Genomic DNA, 16,060 nt, shown 5'->3' on the forward strand with positions numbered 1-16,060 from the left:
GCCCTGGTACTCACCAGACAGCACAGATAAATAAAGAATCTATAATTTATGATTTATGTCATATGATCATGATGAAATGACCAGATATTATCCGATGTACCGTATGACTGTTCCTGAAAACGACCTCAAATTCTCCAACATTACTGGAATAGTAATTGTATTATTATATTTTCTTCAGTCATGTACAGTTCATCCCAAAAGTATTCACAGTTCTTCACTTTTTACCAATTTTGTTATGTCACAGCCTTATTCCAAAATGGATTACATTAATTTTTTCCTCAAAATTCTAAACACAAAACCCCATAATGATAATGTGAAAAAGGTTTTTTGACATTTTGGCAAATTTATTTATAAATTTAAAAAACGAGAAATCACGTGTACTTAAATAATCACAGCCTTCGCTCAAAATTCCGGCAGTAATTACAGCCTCAAGTCTTTTCGAATAGGATGCCACAAGCTTGGCACAACCATCTTTGGGCCGTTTTCCCTCACTCTACAATCCTGTCTCCAAGGTCTACAGACAATTCCTTTGACTTCATGCTTGGTTTGGCACTGTCAACTATGGGACCTTCTATAGACAGATGTGTGCCTTTTCAAATCATCACTGAATTCACAATTAAGCTGCAGTAACATCTCAAGGATGAACAGTGGAAACAGAATTCACCTGAACTCAATTTTGAGCTTCATGGCATAGGCTGTGAATACATATGTACATGTGAGTTTTTTAAATCTTTAATAAGTTTGCAAAATGTAAAAAAAAAAAATGTTTTTTCACATTCTCATTATGGGGTGTTGTGTGTAGAATTTTGAGGAAAAGATGATTTTAATCCACTTAAAATAAGGCAGAGAATAACAAAATGTGATGAAGAAGGTGAAGCGCTGAACCAGCAGTTTGGAGTTACTCAGCCATCCAGGAGTGGCTCAAATGAGAACCGCTTCTTTAGGAAAAGCTAGTTGCTCAGGCATCTAGTCAAGATGTCTCCTCAATGCCCCACTTAGAGAGGTCTAAGGTTACCAGGGGATTCCTAAGAATTCCTCCAAAAATACTTGAGGGTGTTGTGGGGAAAATGGAAGTCAAGATGTTTTGTTTAGCAGATTTTTATACAGATAACCAAACAATACATTTGGAAAAGCAGAGAAAGTGGAATTAAGTGACCAGAATCGAGTCTTAGAAAGTAAATAATAGAAAGAGGGCTGATATTTAGCAGCATGGCACCCAGATGGCAATGTCATGCACTGTGCTCTGTTCAACGATAACATAAAAAATACAAACAGAATGTGGTGAAATGTTGGCTGGAGGACGATTGAAGCACATTATTAGGCTGTAATGCTCTGCACTCTCGTCATCTATCGTTTCCTGAAGATTTCAGACAGGGGAGAAAACTTTATATTAAGTTCAAAACAGAGCATCTTCATGTTGAGGGACTTAAGGGAGTGTGAGCAATTAAACGTTATCAAAAAGTCTATAGGAAGGACATTTTGTCATAAAATGTAAAGCTTGTAGGCCAAACTAAAAGATAGGCCAACCAGATTCACACCACAGGCCTGAAGTTAAACACATGTGCTTCATACCATTATTTCTTTAAATTGCTGATTACACTGTGACTATAAGTGTGATAAAAGGCTCTAAGTCAGGACTACACCGCATGTAAAACATTTAATGAATGGCACGCTGGGTCTTCAAGGTGACAGCTAAAAATGTAACACTTTCTTGAATGTGTGGCTGCACATGGCTTAAAAGACAAGGGCTTGGATTTGTGTGCAGATTGATACATCAAATAGTGAACCATTTACTGGGTTTGAGTGTACATCTTTTTCAGTAGGATATGAAAAAGATGAGAAAAAAGGCGTTTTATGTGTTTTTAAAGTTTTATGAAGACAACTTGGAAATATTTTAGAAGGAAGTGCCTTATTCACAGAAAAGCCTTTATAAAGAGACTCTGTATCACCAGATACAAGCCAATTCTAAAAAAAAAAAACACTTTAAAAAAGTCAAGAGCAGGGACGAGGGTTTCAAACCTGCGACTAATAAAACAAACAAACATTTTTTGCAAATTTAAATATATTGGAGCAAGCTGCCATCAGAATGGCAAAGCCCCTTGTCATTTATCACAATGATACAAACAATAATGTATTAAAACAGCAGATAAACTTCAATATAACCACAGAACTTAGTGGAAGGCATTCACACACCCAACCTAATTATGGTGCCAACAAAACAGTATACTCCCATGATGCCTTTCTACACACAGCTCTATTTAGCTGATTTGTCGCTAAAATTCTATATTTAAGATATATGTTTATTTTTGCAGGGTAAGAGAATAAACGAGGGACCACAAGAGGGACTATTGTAATCCATACTGTAAATATAATAACAAGTAACAAAAAACACTCGTGCCATACAGTCTCTGATTGCAGAGACATTGACTTGAATGTTTTCTCATTAAATACTGTATAGTCACAACTTCTTATAATAGCAGCAACGCAGCGACTAAAAGTAACATTATCTTCGGGAAAAGGATTATAATAATAAGAATCCCAACACAACATCGGAAAATTCTAAAATGTGAGCCTGCTCAAAGCTATAAGGCTTCATTGCGAAATGGTCTGGACAGATAAGTTAAAAAGCGTCCGGGTGCATTTAATTCAAAATCATGGCTGGCTGAAATAGCCATCAACTAGGCTTAGATTATGAAGTAACCCTGTACTTACACCAAGCTGGCTTGGGACAGCACTTGGTGATCAATCACAAGCTACATCGCAAGATAAATGCTATAATATTGATGAACTCGTTGAGGTCATGAATTGTTTTGATTGTGTGTAAACGATTGCAGGAGTTGATATATATAGTGAAGGTATACCAGAGAACAGCTGTGGAGACATAGGTCTAAATGAATGACAGGCTGTCAGTGTTCATAAAGTGTGGCTTAATTTTTTTCCCCTGATGAACAGGAACTGACCAAATCTGAATGATGAGATTATTTTAAAACGTATTTTTCCATTCATTTTAATTCCTCTGATTGCATGTGAGAATGTTCTACACAAGCGTTTTGTCATTTATTCTTTTTGGAATATTTGATATTTCTTTTGGATCTAAAGTGATAGTTCACTTAAAATTCAAAATTCACTCAGTTTCTACTAGTTATCCATCTATTTTTGGAGTTATAGGCAGAAATGTATGTACATATGACAGTCACGAACCGTGTTCCTTAAATTTGTCCAAAAAGAGAGACTTAAAAACATCCAAATACCGTTAGTCTGTAATGTCTGTCTTCTAAAGACACCTTAACAAGAGAAATTGTCCGGATTTTTTTCAAGTCCATATTTTAAGCTTGTTTGTAGCAGAAGCTAAAAGGCTGATATGCAATACAGACAGGAAACACTCTGGGTAAATATTGCAGGAACAAAAAATAATCCTAACCCTTAGTTCAACATGACAGTGAGTAGAAAAATAGTACATTTGAATTATAGGTGACTTTCAATTTTGAAGCAAAATAGCAGTGATGAAATCTGATTATATGAATATTCACTTCATAAAGTGTTTAGAAGATCATAGACGGCACTGAGAGAATTCAGCAAACTCCCTAGTAAACACTATGACATTTGAGTCAGCTAACAAGCTGAAACAGACATTTTTCTGGTACATCACAGGACAGATTTTACCATGCAATGCATGTTGTTTTTTTTCCATTACTCGAACCATGATATGTGACCATGAATGCAGTCCATTAATTGAATCTGTAATATGGACTTAATGAAGTATCAGTATGGATAAGGGAATTTGGTCCTGGAGAAACTTACTTGGAAGTGTTGGGATCAGAGTGATGCCAGGGGAACACGACATTGCCGACAGCTGCCCGGTAGCTGTAGACTCCTAATAGACCAAGGGCGAGTGCAACTTTAGAGACACAGGAGCAACGTCTTTGGACCAGGAGGTAGATGAGAAGCAGGCAGAAGGCAGCCAGCAGGGACAGTACCATCTTGTGTTCCGAGCTGTAAGTAATCAGACAGACATACATATTTTAAATGTTTGCCTGAAATATTTCAAGAGATTTATGAGGTGTATTGGATGGAGAAAGGGGAAATCTAGTCATTTTAAATTAAAACAATGAAAGATGCTGACGATAAGACCAAACAAGAAAAAACATTGAAAGTCTTCTTCTCTAGCACTAGCTTAAATATCGAAGAGAACAGGATCTTAAATTATTCTCTTCATTCTAAGCAATACAGAGAACTTTTTCAAAGATACGGATGATAACTGTGCGAGAAAGCATAGAGCGAGGGATGGTTGATGATGTCATTACCCAGAGAAAGTATTAGGAAGGTATAACATGGATATAAAAAGCCTGCCTGACCCAAAAGATGAACAAGAACAAGTTGGTTGCCTGGATTGACCAAATCTGTCAAAAATCCTGCTACCACTCGACATCAAACCTAAGAAGAGGGGTGAATCTGCCCCGTTTACTAAAACCAAGAAAAAATGTCCGCAGTAGAAGAGGTATTACAGAAAATCTAATTCACATATATACTTCCACTACTATTGTACAGGACAGGAGAATTAAGTGTGGATTGTTGAATATCCGATCCCTGTCCTCAAAAGCTGCACAAATTGATGAACTCATATCAGATAAAACCACTGACTTGTTCTGCTTAACCGAAACCTGGCTGTCTATAGATGATTACGTATCTTTAAACAAATCAACACCACCCAGCCACACTAACTTTAATGCCACTCGACGCTCTGGTCGAGGAGGTGGAGTCGCAGTTACCATCAACTCATGTCTGTCAACCTTTACTTGATCACAATCTGATTTCAACTCTTTTGAAAGTATTATACTTAGAGTACAGCAAAGACAAATGACTGACCTGATCTCAAGGTTGTATTAGATATGCTATAATCCTCCTGGACCATATTCTGAATTCTTGTCTGAGTTCCCAGAGTTCTTGACCAGCCGGGTGCATAAATCAGATAAAGTGTTTATTGTTGGTTACACATACATGTGGATATGGTCCATGATAACTTGGCTTACACTTTAACTCTATCCTAGAGTCATTTGGTTTCTCTCAGTGTGTACATGAACTGACTCACTGTTTTAAGCACACATTATTCTTGTTCTAGCATATGGACTGGAAATTAAAAATGTTATTGTCTCCCCTCAGAATTCAGTTATTTTCGACAATCGATTAGCATATTTTGATTTGATCTAAATGACCCAAGTCTACAGAGCAGGAGCACTCTCAAAATATATCTGTCTGAAAGTACCTTAACGGAATTTAAGGAACCAATTCCCTCAGTGCTCAGTAAAATGTCTAGCCTCAGTGTGTCAGGAAACTCTACCCATAGTCACCATGACATTGATAACTTTGTGGGCAGTTTCACAGACTCGTTACATAACACGCTTGACTTAATTGCACCACTAACTCAAAAGACTGTTAACAGTAGTAGTTGTACTCCCTGGTATACTCAGGAAACACGTAAATCAAAACAGGATTCTAGACAACAGGAGAAGAAATTGCGTTCCACAAAAAACTATGAATTCTACCAGGCCTAGCAAGATAAGTTCAAAATATACAGGGCGGCTCTTTGGAAAGACAGAGCCAGCTATTACTCATCACTTATAGAAGGAAATTAGAATAACCCCAAGTTCTTATTCAGCACTGTAGCCAGGCCGACACAGAGCCATCAGTCCATTGAGTAGTCCATCCCTTCTTTTTAATTAAATAAATCGTAACTACTAGAGGAAATATTCAAGACCTCCTAGATTCTTCTAATACAACCGATGCAGCTTTACCGGACACAGACACTAAAACTGGTATATATTTTGACTCCTTTTTACCAGTGAGTCCTTGACAACTGTCCCCTTTTGTTTCCTCCTCTAAATCCAAAACATGTCTTCTAGATCATTTTCCCACATGGCTACTAAAAGAAGTGTTCCCCTTACTTAGCACATTCATACTTGACATTATTAACTTGTCAATGGCATCAGGCTATGTGCCTCAGTTTTGCAGTAATCAAACCTCTGCTGCTTAAAAAACACACTCTGGATCCAGAGGTTCTCATTAACTATAGGCCTATCTCTAATCTTGTCTTCATTCCAAAGATTCTGGAGAAAGTGGTTACAAGTCAGCTCAGTGATTATCTCCATGACAATTATCTCAGTTGCCCCTGGTAAAGGTTAGTAACAACCTGCTAATGGCCTCTGACCAGGGCCGTGTTTCAGTTCTTATTCTTTTAGATCTCAGTGCTGCATTCGACAATGTTGACCACCAAATCCTTCTATAGAGATTAGAAAACTATATAGGCATACGTGGAACTGCTCTCAACTGGTGTAAATCCTATCTGTTGGATAGAAAGCACTATGTACATGTCAACCACCTCTCGTCGCATACACTAAAGTTATCTATGGTGTCCCACAAAGTTGTGTTCTTGGTCCAATTCTATTTACAATCAATATGCTCCCACTAGGGGACTTGATCAGTAGACAATCTATAAACCTTCACTGTTATTCTGATTACACTCAACATGTCCATGATGTCCATGAAGCCAGATGAAGAAATCAGCTAACACAACTACAGTCCTGTATTACAGATATCAAGTCCTGGATGAACAAAAACTTCCTCCTACTGAACTTGGACAAAACTGAGGTTCAACTAGTTGGCCCACAACATCTCAGACAATTGTTTAAATAAAATCGAATTGAATCGAATTAAAGAGGGAAATTAACCTGAATGACTTGCAACCACCATCTACCCTGCAACAACTAATTTGTGCTGATACATGCAGCACCTGAAAATGGTGACACAACACAAAATACTCTAAACCCTAAAATACATACGAGGGTGGAAAATATATTTCTTCTGAGGCAATGTTTCATATTGTGGGTCGTAAAGCAAAAATAAATTACGAAAAAAGAGCTTTAATATAATAGAAAATAGAGAAAATGGTTCTAATTTATAATATATTAGGGTTCGCCTCGTAGCTCTACTCGTGTAGTGAGGGACACGGGACACCAGACTGGATGTTGTTCCGGGTAGTTTTTTAACTAATGACTTACGTAAGCAATGTACGTTAAGTGTGTAATTAATGTGCTTCCGTAACACACACACACACACACACATCATCATGAGGACACAAACATAGTCAAGAACTCCTTGTAGTACAATGGCTGACATAATACATAGAATAAGTATAAATATATATATCCATATATTACACTCCTCTAGTTTAAATAAAAACTCCTGCAAGGTCTTTTCTTTTTGTTTCTAATGAACATAAATGCTATACAAACGGCATCTTAATTACCTTTTTTTTTTTTACAATAAAGAACAAAAAAGATAGCCATAGCTTACCAATAAGATACACAGAAACAATTATTTCTGTATATATATATATATATATATATATACACACACAGAAACCAAGTCTAAGGGATTATTCTTCCCTTTAAACAGACTTGGGTCCTATGCTAATATTTCAGTTGAGCAGGTTTCAGGCGCACATGTTAAGGATAATGGCGCATGGCAGGACTTCTGGACTTGACAGGCATAGTCAGATGATCTCAGGGTGGCACTATACTGTCCATGGTAGGTATTGCTGGAACGTGAGTCTTCCTCAGTGTAGGCTCCCTGGTCATCTGGGTTTCTGTAGCAGCTGGGATAGCAGGTGATTTTACAATATCTCTCATCAGTAATAAGTTGTCACTGTTAGTCTGGTGAATTTGACCGAGAATATTTCCATTCAGTTCAGCCTGAAGGTGTTCAGCCAGACAAAACCTAGTAGAGTGGGCCTGTCACCCTTCACAATCATCAGGCGCAGCTTTGCAGTTTGCTGTTTATATTGTACAATCACCTTCACTTTTTCCAAACTGGAAATTTCTTCTCCGTTGTAGTTACTTTTTGTACAAACTCTGTCTTTTTAGTTCAACATGCCCATGCTATATGTCCAATCTTTGAACAGAAATTACATTTTTCATTTTTAAACCCCCAAATGCCTTGGCCCCTGGTTGTTGTCTTTTATTTCTTTGGGTTGATTGGAACCTCTTCTGGTCTTTGGTTGATTTTGACTGGCTATTTACAATTCCAGCATCTTTAAACTTTCTAAAAAATTCTTTGCATTGAGTGAGGCAGTTTTCATTGCTGCTGCGGTCTCACATGCATCCTGAAATGTCAATCCTAGCCCTGACAAAAATCTCTTTTACACGCTCTCACTTTTTAATCCGCTCGGTCATGGAGAGCATCATTGAGGTATGCACCAAAATCACAATGTTTACAATGCACTATATAGTCAGTAATTGTCTCACCATCATGCTGATTTCTTATCTGAAATCGGAATCTTTATCTGCCAGTAAGTTCTTGTGCTTGGTTTATCAGGGCTTACCTATGGCGTTTTATTTGTGCCCATTTGTTGAACGTGCAGACAGAAATTTTGAGCACCTGAGAATATATATTTTTTTCCACGCGGTTTGCATGGTTTGAGCAAACAAAAATCTCTTTTATGTTCAATAAATCTCACTTTGCGCACGCTTTTCCAATGCTGTATGAGTGCTGTACGAGTCCTCAACTTCATCTCCCTGCGCACGCGCGGATTTTTCGTTTAACGATCGCTCAACTTCGATAGAGCACTTCATTTGTGCCAATGAGCCAACCAATCACAGAGACCGGGGAAAGCTTGTTTCTGATTGGCTGTTTGGTTTCATACGGCAACAACATGCCTGGAATAGAAGAAAAGGTAAAAATGTCGAATGAACAATAGTTTGCATTTTTGCTTCATCCCATCCTCGTGACAACACGATATGGTTGTTTCACAGAGATAGTCTATTGAGGCAAAAAAGGTTCTTTACTGTATCTTTGCTGACCAAAAAACTTTGGATTAAAATCCTTAACTTAAAGCTAAAGTAATCTAAAAATTAAACATTTCGTTAAAGACCATACTGCATGTATACTGCATGCTGTAACTTAATGATATTTTACTTCTACATAATTCAATATTTCAATTATTGCACTCTTGATCAGTGATTCTCAACAGTTGAGGGGCAAGAAGCAGCATTTTGCACCGGCAAAATAAATCTACTTTTGTTTTTAAAGATGGAATTGGAAACCTAATCATAGTTTTAAATTCAAATTCATCATATCAGTTTGCTTATTTATCTCTTTTTAGCGTTCTAACTATGTTAAACAGTTTGCATTTAAACAGAAATTACATTCAAAAAGTCTCAGTAATGTCAAATAACCACTTAAATTTAAACATTTAAAAAGCTTTGCACACTTTTCCAACAACCATGAAATCATAGAAATTTAAGTCTGACCTGTTGAGCCAGTGTCCTACATCAGGAAGATGAGCCCACTGGACTCCAGTCTGGTTGAGGGACCGAAGCAGGCGACAGCAGAGCAAGATGAAGGGTGGCGTCGCTAATGATAACCACTTCTCTGAATTACAGTCCTTTTTTTTGTGGGCCAAGGGGAGATAATCTTTGGTAGGAAGAAATCGCTCGTCTTCTTCCTCATCCTCTTCCAATTCTTTAACAATGGTCTTCTCGCTGAAGTATTTGCGGCAGACGTCCTGGAAGACAGCCATGCAGAGCGTGCTTAGTAGGAAGTACCAGGTTTGGTGCTCTTCCTCAACAAAGCTGCTTGCCGCAAGGCTGAGGGTTTGAGTCACTGTGCCAGCCAGAAGTAGGACATCAAGCTCTGAGAGTGACCACTCACTTCCACTGCTCAGTTGAGGAGACTAAGGACAGAAAGAGAATTTATTAGAGATTTCTTATTTTTCACTGTTCTACTAACAGGTTTTTGACCAAACAAGGTGAGACAAGAGGGACCAAAAGTCAGGTCAAAAACAAAAACAAAAACCACAGAGCCAATGGACTTAATGTTGCAGAAGGCAAAGATGTCACAGAGGAAGGCCTACTGGTGGGGAGAGAGTCCCCCCCCGAATACCAAGACCCAGTCATCAACAACTCACACAGGACAGAGCCCAGGTCAGAGACTGTAGGAAATTCAGCTGGTTTAGGCCCCGAGTAGAAAACGTGTAGAGTAAAGGAGTGTTCACTCATCAATGTTCACTGTTCAAAACAGTGATTTTGAAGTGAACGAGGAAAGTTTGGAAAGCAAAACTGACTTGAACCAATTCCCACCTGGAGGGTTCTGATTCCAAAGTATTGCAATGCAGGGTAAAAATCCAATGAAAACAAAAGCCCTAAAATCTTACATTGCTATGCTGAACGAAATTAAACATTACATCAAAAATAGTGAGAGTTAGAGAGTCCAGCTGCTTACATTAGAAGACAGTTTAAGCAGTGTTATAAAAAAACCCAGAAAGGACGGGGGGAAGTCGGGGAAAAGCCCTCAACTTACTACCGTGTTCCGGACCTCAGTTGTTGAGGCAATGCCATTCAAAGTCAGAGACAAGTTGGAGGACGTGGTCAACTTGAAATCCATGTCACACAGACAGTTCTGTGACCATGTCATGCATGCCGTTTGAAAATACAGAAAGAATGAAAAGCAACAGAGAGAGAAAGAAAGCGGACGCAACTACAGCTCACTTAACTACAACTCCAAGACAAGAGTAAAGCAAAGACTGATTTCCGTCAAAGAACAGCCCTTGCCATTTAAAAAAAATGCATAGAAAAATATTTTTTGTTTGTCTTTTAAGGAATATCAAGGGGATGAGGCTTTGGTAAATATCCATTCAACCTCAATTGATGTCAACCCTGGCATAATACAATTCAAAATCATAAATCGTCTTCATTACTCTAAAGTGAGATTAGCTAAAATATACCATATTGTGGACCCTATCTGTGATAGATGCGAACAACACCCTTCCACTCTTGGACATAAGTTTTGGCACTGCTCACTTCTGGACCTCTTTAAAACCATATGGCATATAGGGCATGTTTTTAATTCTGATTCTGGAAAGATAATTTGATTTCAGTCACATAAATACAGAGCTTTATCTGTCAGGATACCGGAGCTCTTAACCATATTCCCTTCATCACCATACTACAGCAATTAACGTGGCCACACATGCCGTTTATCTGCATTGATTATTTCTGTATAACACCTGTGGACAGCAAAAGGCAAATTCTTGCACTAAAACAGGTATGAATAAAAATAATTGTTAATGTTACGCTGTGCAAGTCAGGCTCCTTCATTTTAATTTACCTCTCTAGTCATGTGTACATGTACTGCTTTATGGCATCCATGAACTACGACTTTATCTTTTCATTCCACCCCGATTTTCCCTTTTCATCTAACACTTTCTGTAAAAACCTTATGTCAATAACGTTCTCACGATCCTCTCTACACAAGCTGTTCCACTTACACCCATCTTGAATCTTTAACTTTCTAGAGACCCAAAGTTTTTTTTAACTCTGAAATGTTTCATTCTAATTGTTTTCTTTGTGTCAGAGAAAATGTATATGTATTTCTTTGCAGGGCTGCGTACTGTCCCCCACTCTCTTCTCCCTCTACCTTGGGGCTATGATCCACAAGCTCCCTGACACGGCCTCCAGCATCTGGCTTTGCTGCCGAATGGATGCAGGCCTTCTCAACACAGGACGACTTTGTGCCTGATGACTCGCCATCTCGGTCAGAGTCCAGGAGCTGCAGAATGCTGACTCCTTTTATCACAACTTGAAGATGGCACAAGATCCAGAGGAGCTCCCAAGCACCAATTTCGCAACCCAATGAAGGCAACTCTCCTTCACTGCAACATTGACCAGGCCAACTGGGAGATTCTTGCTGAAGTCTGCACTGGATTGAGGCAAAGCATCACAATGGGGACAGACTAACTGGAAAAGCAGAAAGAGAAAAGAAGCGGCTTCTCCAGCCTCACTCTGCCGTGTACAAAAGGCCCCCAACATTTCTATACAGCTTTGGGCTTGGGCAGTCACACCAGACATTACCACCCAAGAACAGCTAAAACCTAACAAAAGGGCAATACTGAACTTGACTAGGATACAATGTTCAGACATGAGCCCCACCGATGATAAACATAAACTACAGCAAGCAAGAAAAAAAACATCACATCAAATTTCTGTACCTTAAACTTGTTCTTGTTCCATAAGTTTAGTATCGGTAATTGGTTAGTTATACATTATTGGGATGTTATTTCAACTATTCATAATCAACAAACAGTTAGGAAATAAGTAACTAAGTTTAAGTATTATACTTATAGCTTGTTCATGATCCATTTCTGATTCATAAAGTCAAAGTGTAAATCATTTACAGTTAACTAGTCATTATATCTAGTTAACTGAAAGTTAATAAAGTCTTTTTAAACTACAAGGTAAATACATTTACATATAATAACTTATTACAAATACTACAAAGTCATTAATAACTCATCAATTAAGTAATGATCTATGAACCAGTTACTAAGGATAGTTATTCTGAAGTGTTACCCCTGATGGATTTGTTAAATATTAAGAGCCAATGACACCCACAGTGAATGCACAGAAGGACACTGCAGCAAAGTCAGCCTTCTATAATCCTGTCATTGGCACTTCTTGAAAAAGTGGTCTGTGACATTCACTTCTTTTGCAACACATTTTAAATACTGTATTAAAAAAAAGTGTTGATGCAGCCAAACAGAGATATTGTTTCTTTCTTTGCAATATTTTATTTGAGCACATTTAGAAAGGTTCAAATTATAGTTGTTTTTGTGTTCTCTAAATAAGATGTCAGAAGTGTTTCTGGCTAACGGAAAATGAAACAACAAACATTGAATTACCCAAAGATAAATAATCATGTTTTTTGCTCAATTTTGAGTGAAAAAAACTCACCTTGCCCTGAATCCTAGATCCTGCAGGAAACCGCCTCGCAACCATGGACACCAAAATACAGAACATGGCAGAGCAGAAGACAATTACAGCAAACACCAGGCCCCAGGAAAGGCTGCAGAAGAAACAAGTGTTTCCAGCTGATGTGCACACCAGGACGTGCACTGATGCCAGGAACAGGCACAACAGGTAAAAAGGAAGCGACAGCAGGGCTGAGAGGATGGGGATGTCTACTGCTGCAGTGCCACTCAGGGCTTCAGGCATGGCCAGCAGCAACATCAGCACCAACTGATTGAAAATAAAGAGACATCTTGGTTATAATAAAGAATCAGGAAAATTGAAATGACCATTTAAACGATTGTTTAACTAATGTTTTGTCGAAAATATTAAATATCAATTTACATTGGGTTACATTTTGAACTTTTAAAACATTTATTTAGCAGTTATTGCAGACAATCTTCTTCTTTTTTTAAGTATTTTCTCATGTAAAGCATTTTGTGACTAGAAAGGTTGTACATTCATTTAGATGATGATGATTTAGATGAATATATCATAATAATTCTATCATTATTTTCATTATCAATTCAACACATTTCAATTGATATTTTTGAACAAACTTAAGTAAATACTGTAAAGTGTGACGTGTGTTACTTAACCTTTGATGATTTAAGTGCATCTTACATTGATGTTGGACCTCTATTGTATTCATCAGTAAGTGTCTGCACCATCACCACTTTGCTGTGATTGGATAAGCATTGAGGTTCGTCTATGTGCAATATAAATCACAGAGGTCTCCACCTCCAATGGATTCAAGCTGAGTGTGATGACAGATGACTGGAGGAGGAGTGAAGCCCATTATTGCGTCTCACATACCGGGCTCCGCTCTCTTGACCTCCCATTTTTCCGGAGATTTGAGATGAAAGAGAACGTTATGAAGAAGTAACTTCCAAACGGAGCATCGTCATCATGAGGGACTTAATACATGTTGGTGAGGAAGACTTTGGTGTTTGAAACATGTGAGGAAAGTTGGGTTTTGACATTAGTAGCGCTTTAAGAGGTTCAGACTGAGAAAGGTCTGGAATGGCGCTCTACAAAAATAAATTACTTACTTACTTACTTACAGGTAAGGGGGCAGGGGAGCAAAAGTGGTGAGAGTGAGGATCTTGTGTACTTTTTCTGCAAGTTACCTCTTACAGTAACAGTTTTTTTGAAATGTACTTGTAAATGAAAGGCAATTTCACTGTCATGGACCAAATGAAAAATGCTAGAAAACGTTTTAATTTAATACCCACATTTATACCAATACCTATTTTCAAAAACCCAAGTGAACCACATGAAGAGTCACATGGCCATGTTGCTGACTTTTTCTAGAAGAATAATCGTTATTGTATTGTGAAATGAAAAAAGTAATTAAATCACCTGAAGGACAAACACCATCCCGACGATCATGGAGTACATGTCGTACTTGCCCAGCTGTTTGCTGAGAGCCAAGCTCATGGCCGCCAGTGCCTCCAGATATTGCTTCAGGACTTTTTTGCCCATGTTGCTAAGAACCTCTGATGTGTTTCCTTCCAGGTACAGCTTCACCCAGTTCCCATGAGCCCGCTCTGCCATGCGGAAGTTTTCAAAGCCGACATCTGAAACACAGAAAAATGCTTTTTCTTGAGTAATTGATAGCCCGTCACAAAAATAGTCACACATTTGATGATATTTTGCTTTGAGAAAGATTTAAGTTTGTGTTTTGTTTAAGACATTTATTCAATTTGCTATAAGGAAATTGACGCTAGCTTTATGAAAAAGTCCAGTACAATACTTTATTTCAAATATCACTCATAAATTGTGTAGATCTATAACAATGAAGCTAAAATAGTCAGTTTGTATATTCGATACACAGTTCTTCTTGTACATATTAATCACACAATCTGAGAAATGAATCGATAGGTTCAGGGAAAATGTTAATGGGAATATTTCCAAATAGCCACTTAAGATTCACTCGATGTGTAGTAATGATTTCACATCATGCACCATTACTTACTTTAAGTTCTAAACCTTGACAGGAGAAAGCTCAAATAGGGGAGTTGACGTTGCACTTGGTTAAAGTGATAGTTCACCCAAAATTCTAATTTTACTCATGTATTTACTGATATGTATATTATTTTTTAAGCTTTGGGAAACCTTACCTCTATTTAACCTCTAGCAGTTGATTGCTTACTTTTAGCACTGTAAGTGATTTATAAGACAGCTTTAATTTAAAAAAGAAACTGAAACAATCGGGGTGTTCTTAAACTTTTGCCCTAAAGTGTATGTTTGGTCATATGTGAAAATATGTGTGACTTTATGGTTGTTGATAAAATGACCAAAAGAGTGAAATTTAAATTTAAAACAAATGACAGAACAAAGCAATACAATAAAATATTTTTTTTGATTATTTGATACATGCTTGTCAATTCCTGGGTGGCAAAGGTATCTTTGATAAAGATTTTATATACAGTATCTTAATTAAAGCTAAGATTTGAGTGAGATCTTTTTTGGGCATAAGACAACAGTTTAAATGAAAGCTTGTATGCATTTAGGGATAGTGAAAATACCTTTATGGTAGTCGGGCATGCTGTCTTTTAGCAGGGAGCTAAGCTGGTGGCCATTAAGATGCAGGAAGCGCAGCTGGTCTCGCATTGAAGTTTCCTCCATGACACTCAGGATGAGGCGACCCACACTGTTCAGAGATATAGGGAGGCCAAGTCCCAGGGCAAGCGTGGGGGTCAGGTCAACCTGCTCCACGACTCCGGGCTTCTCCATCCCCACTGACAAGACAAAAAAAGAGGTCACTTCAGATGGGAAAATGAGGGATGCAAAGCCTGAGTTTTCATGTTTTTCACTTACCAAACAGAAATGTATTCATATTGGTACAACTAAAGCACAGCGATAACGCTCACTTTCAACTCCATTAATGTCAAGATAAAATATAAAATAGAGAATATAGAAACGACAGAATAAAATATATTTATAAAATTACAAAAAGTTATCCATTTTTAAATTGAAACCTTTCCTTCAGGACTTTGTGAACATAAACAGACGATGATCCATAAAAATGTTTTCAGCTCTCTGCTGGCGAATGAGGATTTAGAAGAGCAAGATGACTGATGGTATAGTCCTGAGCTTAAGTATGTTTATAACATTTACTTAACCACATACAGTGCAATCTGAAAGTATTCACGACGCTTCACCTTTTACATATTTTGTTACGTTACAGCCCTATTTCCAAGTGGATTCAATTCATTTTC

General features: G+C 37.8%; 1 protein-coding gene across 1 annotated transcript in view; it reads right to left on the reverse strand.

Annotated features, from left to right (window-relative positions):
* Window positions 1-16,060, reverse strand: part of pigg (phosphatidylinositol glycan anchor biosynthesis class G (EMM blood group)) — an 86,494-nt gene that overhangs the window by 18,419 nt on the left and 52,015 nt on the right. Inside the window, exons 6-10 of the mRNA XM_087799396.1 lie at window positions 15,368-15,580; window positions 14,199-14,416; window positions 12,783-13,067; window positions 9,306-9,727; window positions 3,802-3,993 (exon numbers count right to left, since the gene is read on the reverse strand). Of these exons, the coding sequence (XP_087655522.1) occupies window positions 3,802-3,993; window positions 9,306-9,727; window positions 12,783-13,067; window positions 14,199-14,416; window positions 15,368-15,580 (1,330 nt within the window). The remainder of the gene's footprint in view (window positions 1-3,801; window positions 3,994-9,305; window positions 9,728-12,782; window positions 13,068-14,198; window positions 14,417-15,367; window positions 15,581-16,060) is intronic.

This window comes from Callionymus lyra, chromosome 9 (assembly GCF_982586985.1).
Source record: "Callionymus lyra chromosome 9, fCalLyr1.hap1.1, whole genome shotgun sequence".
In the NCBI taxonomy this organism is placed as follows: Eukaryota; Metazoa; Chordata; class Actinopteri; order Syngnathiformes; family Callionymidae; genus Callionymus; species Callionymus lyra.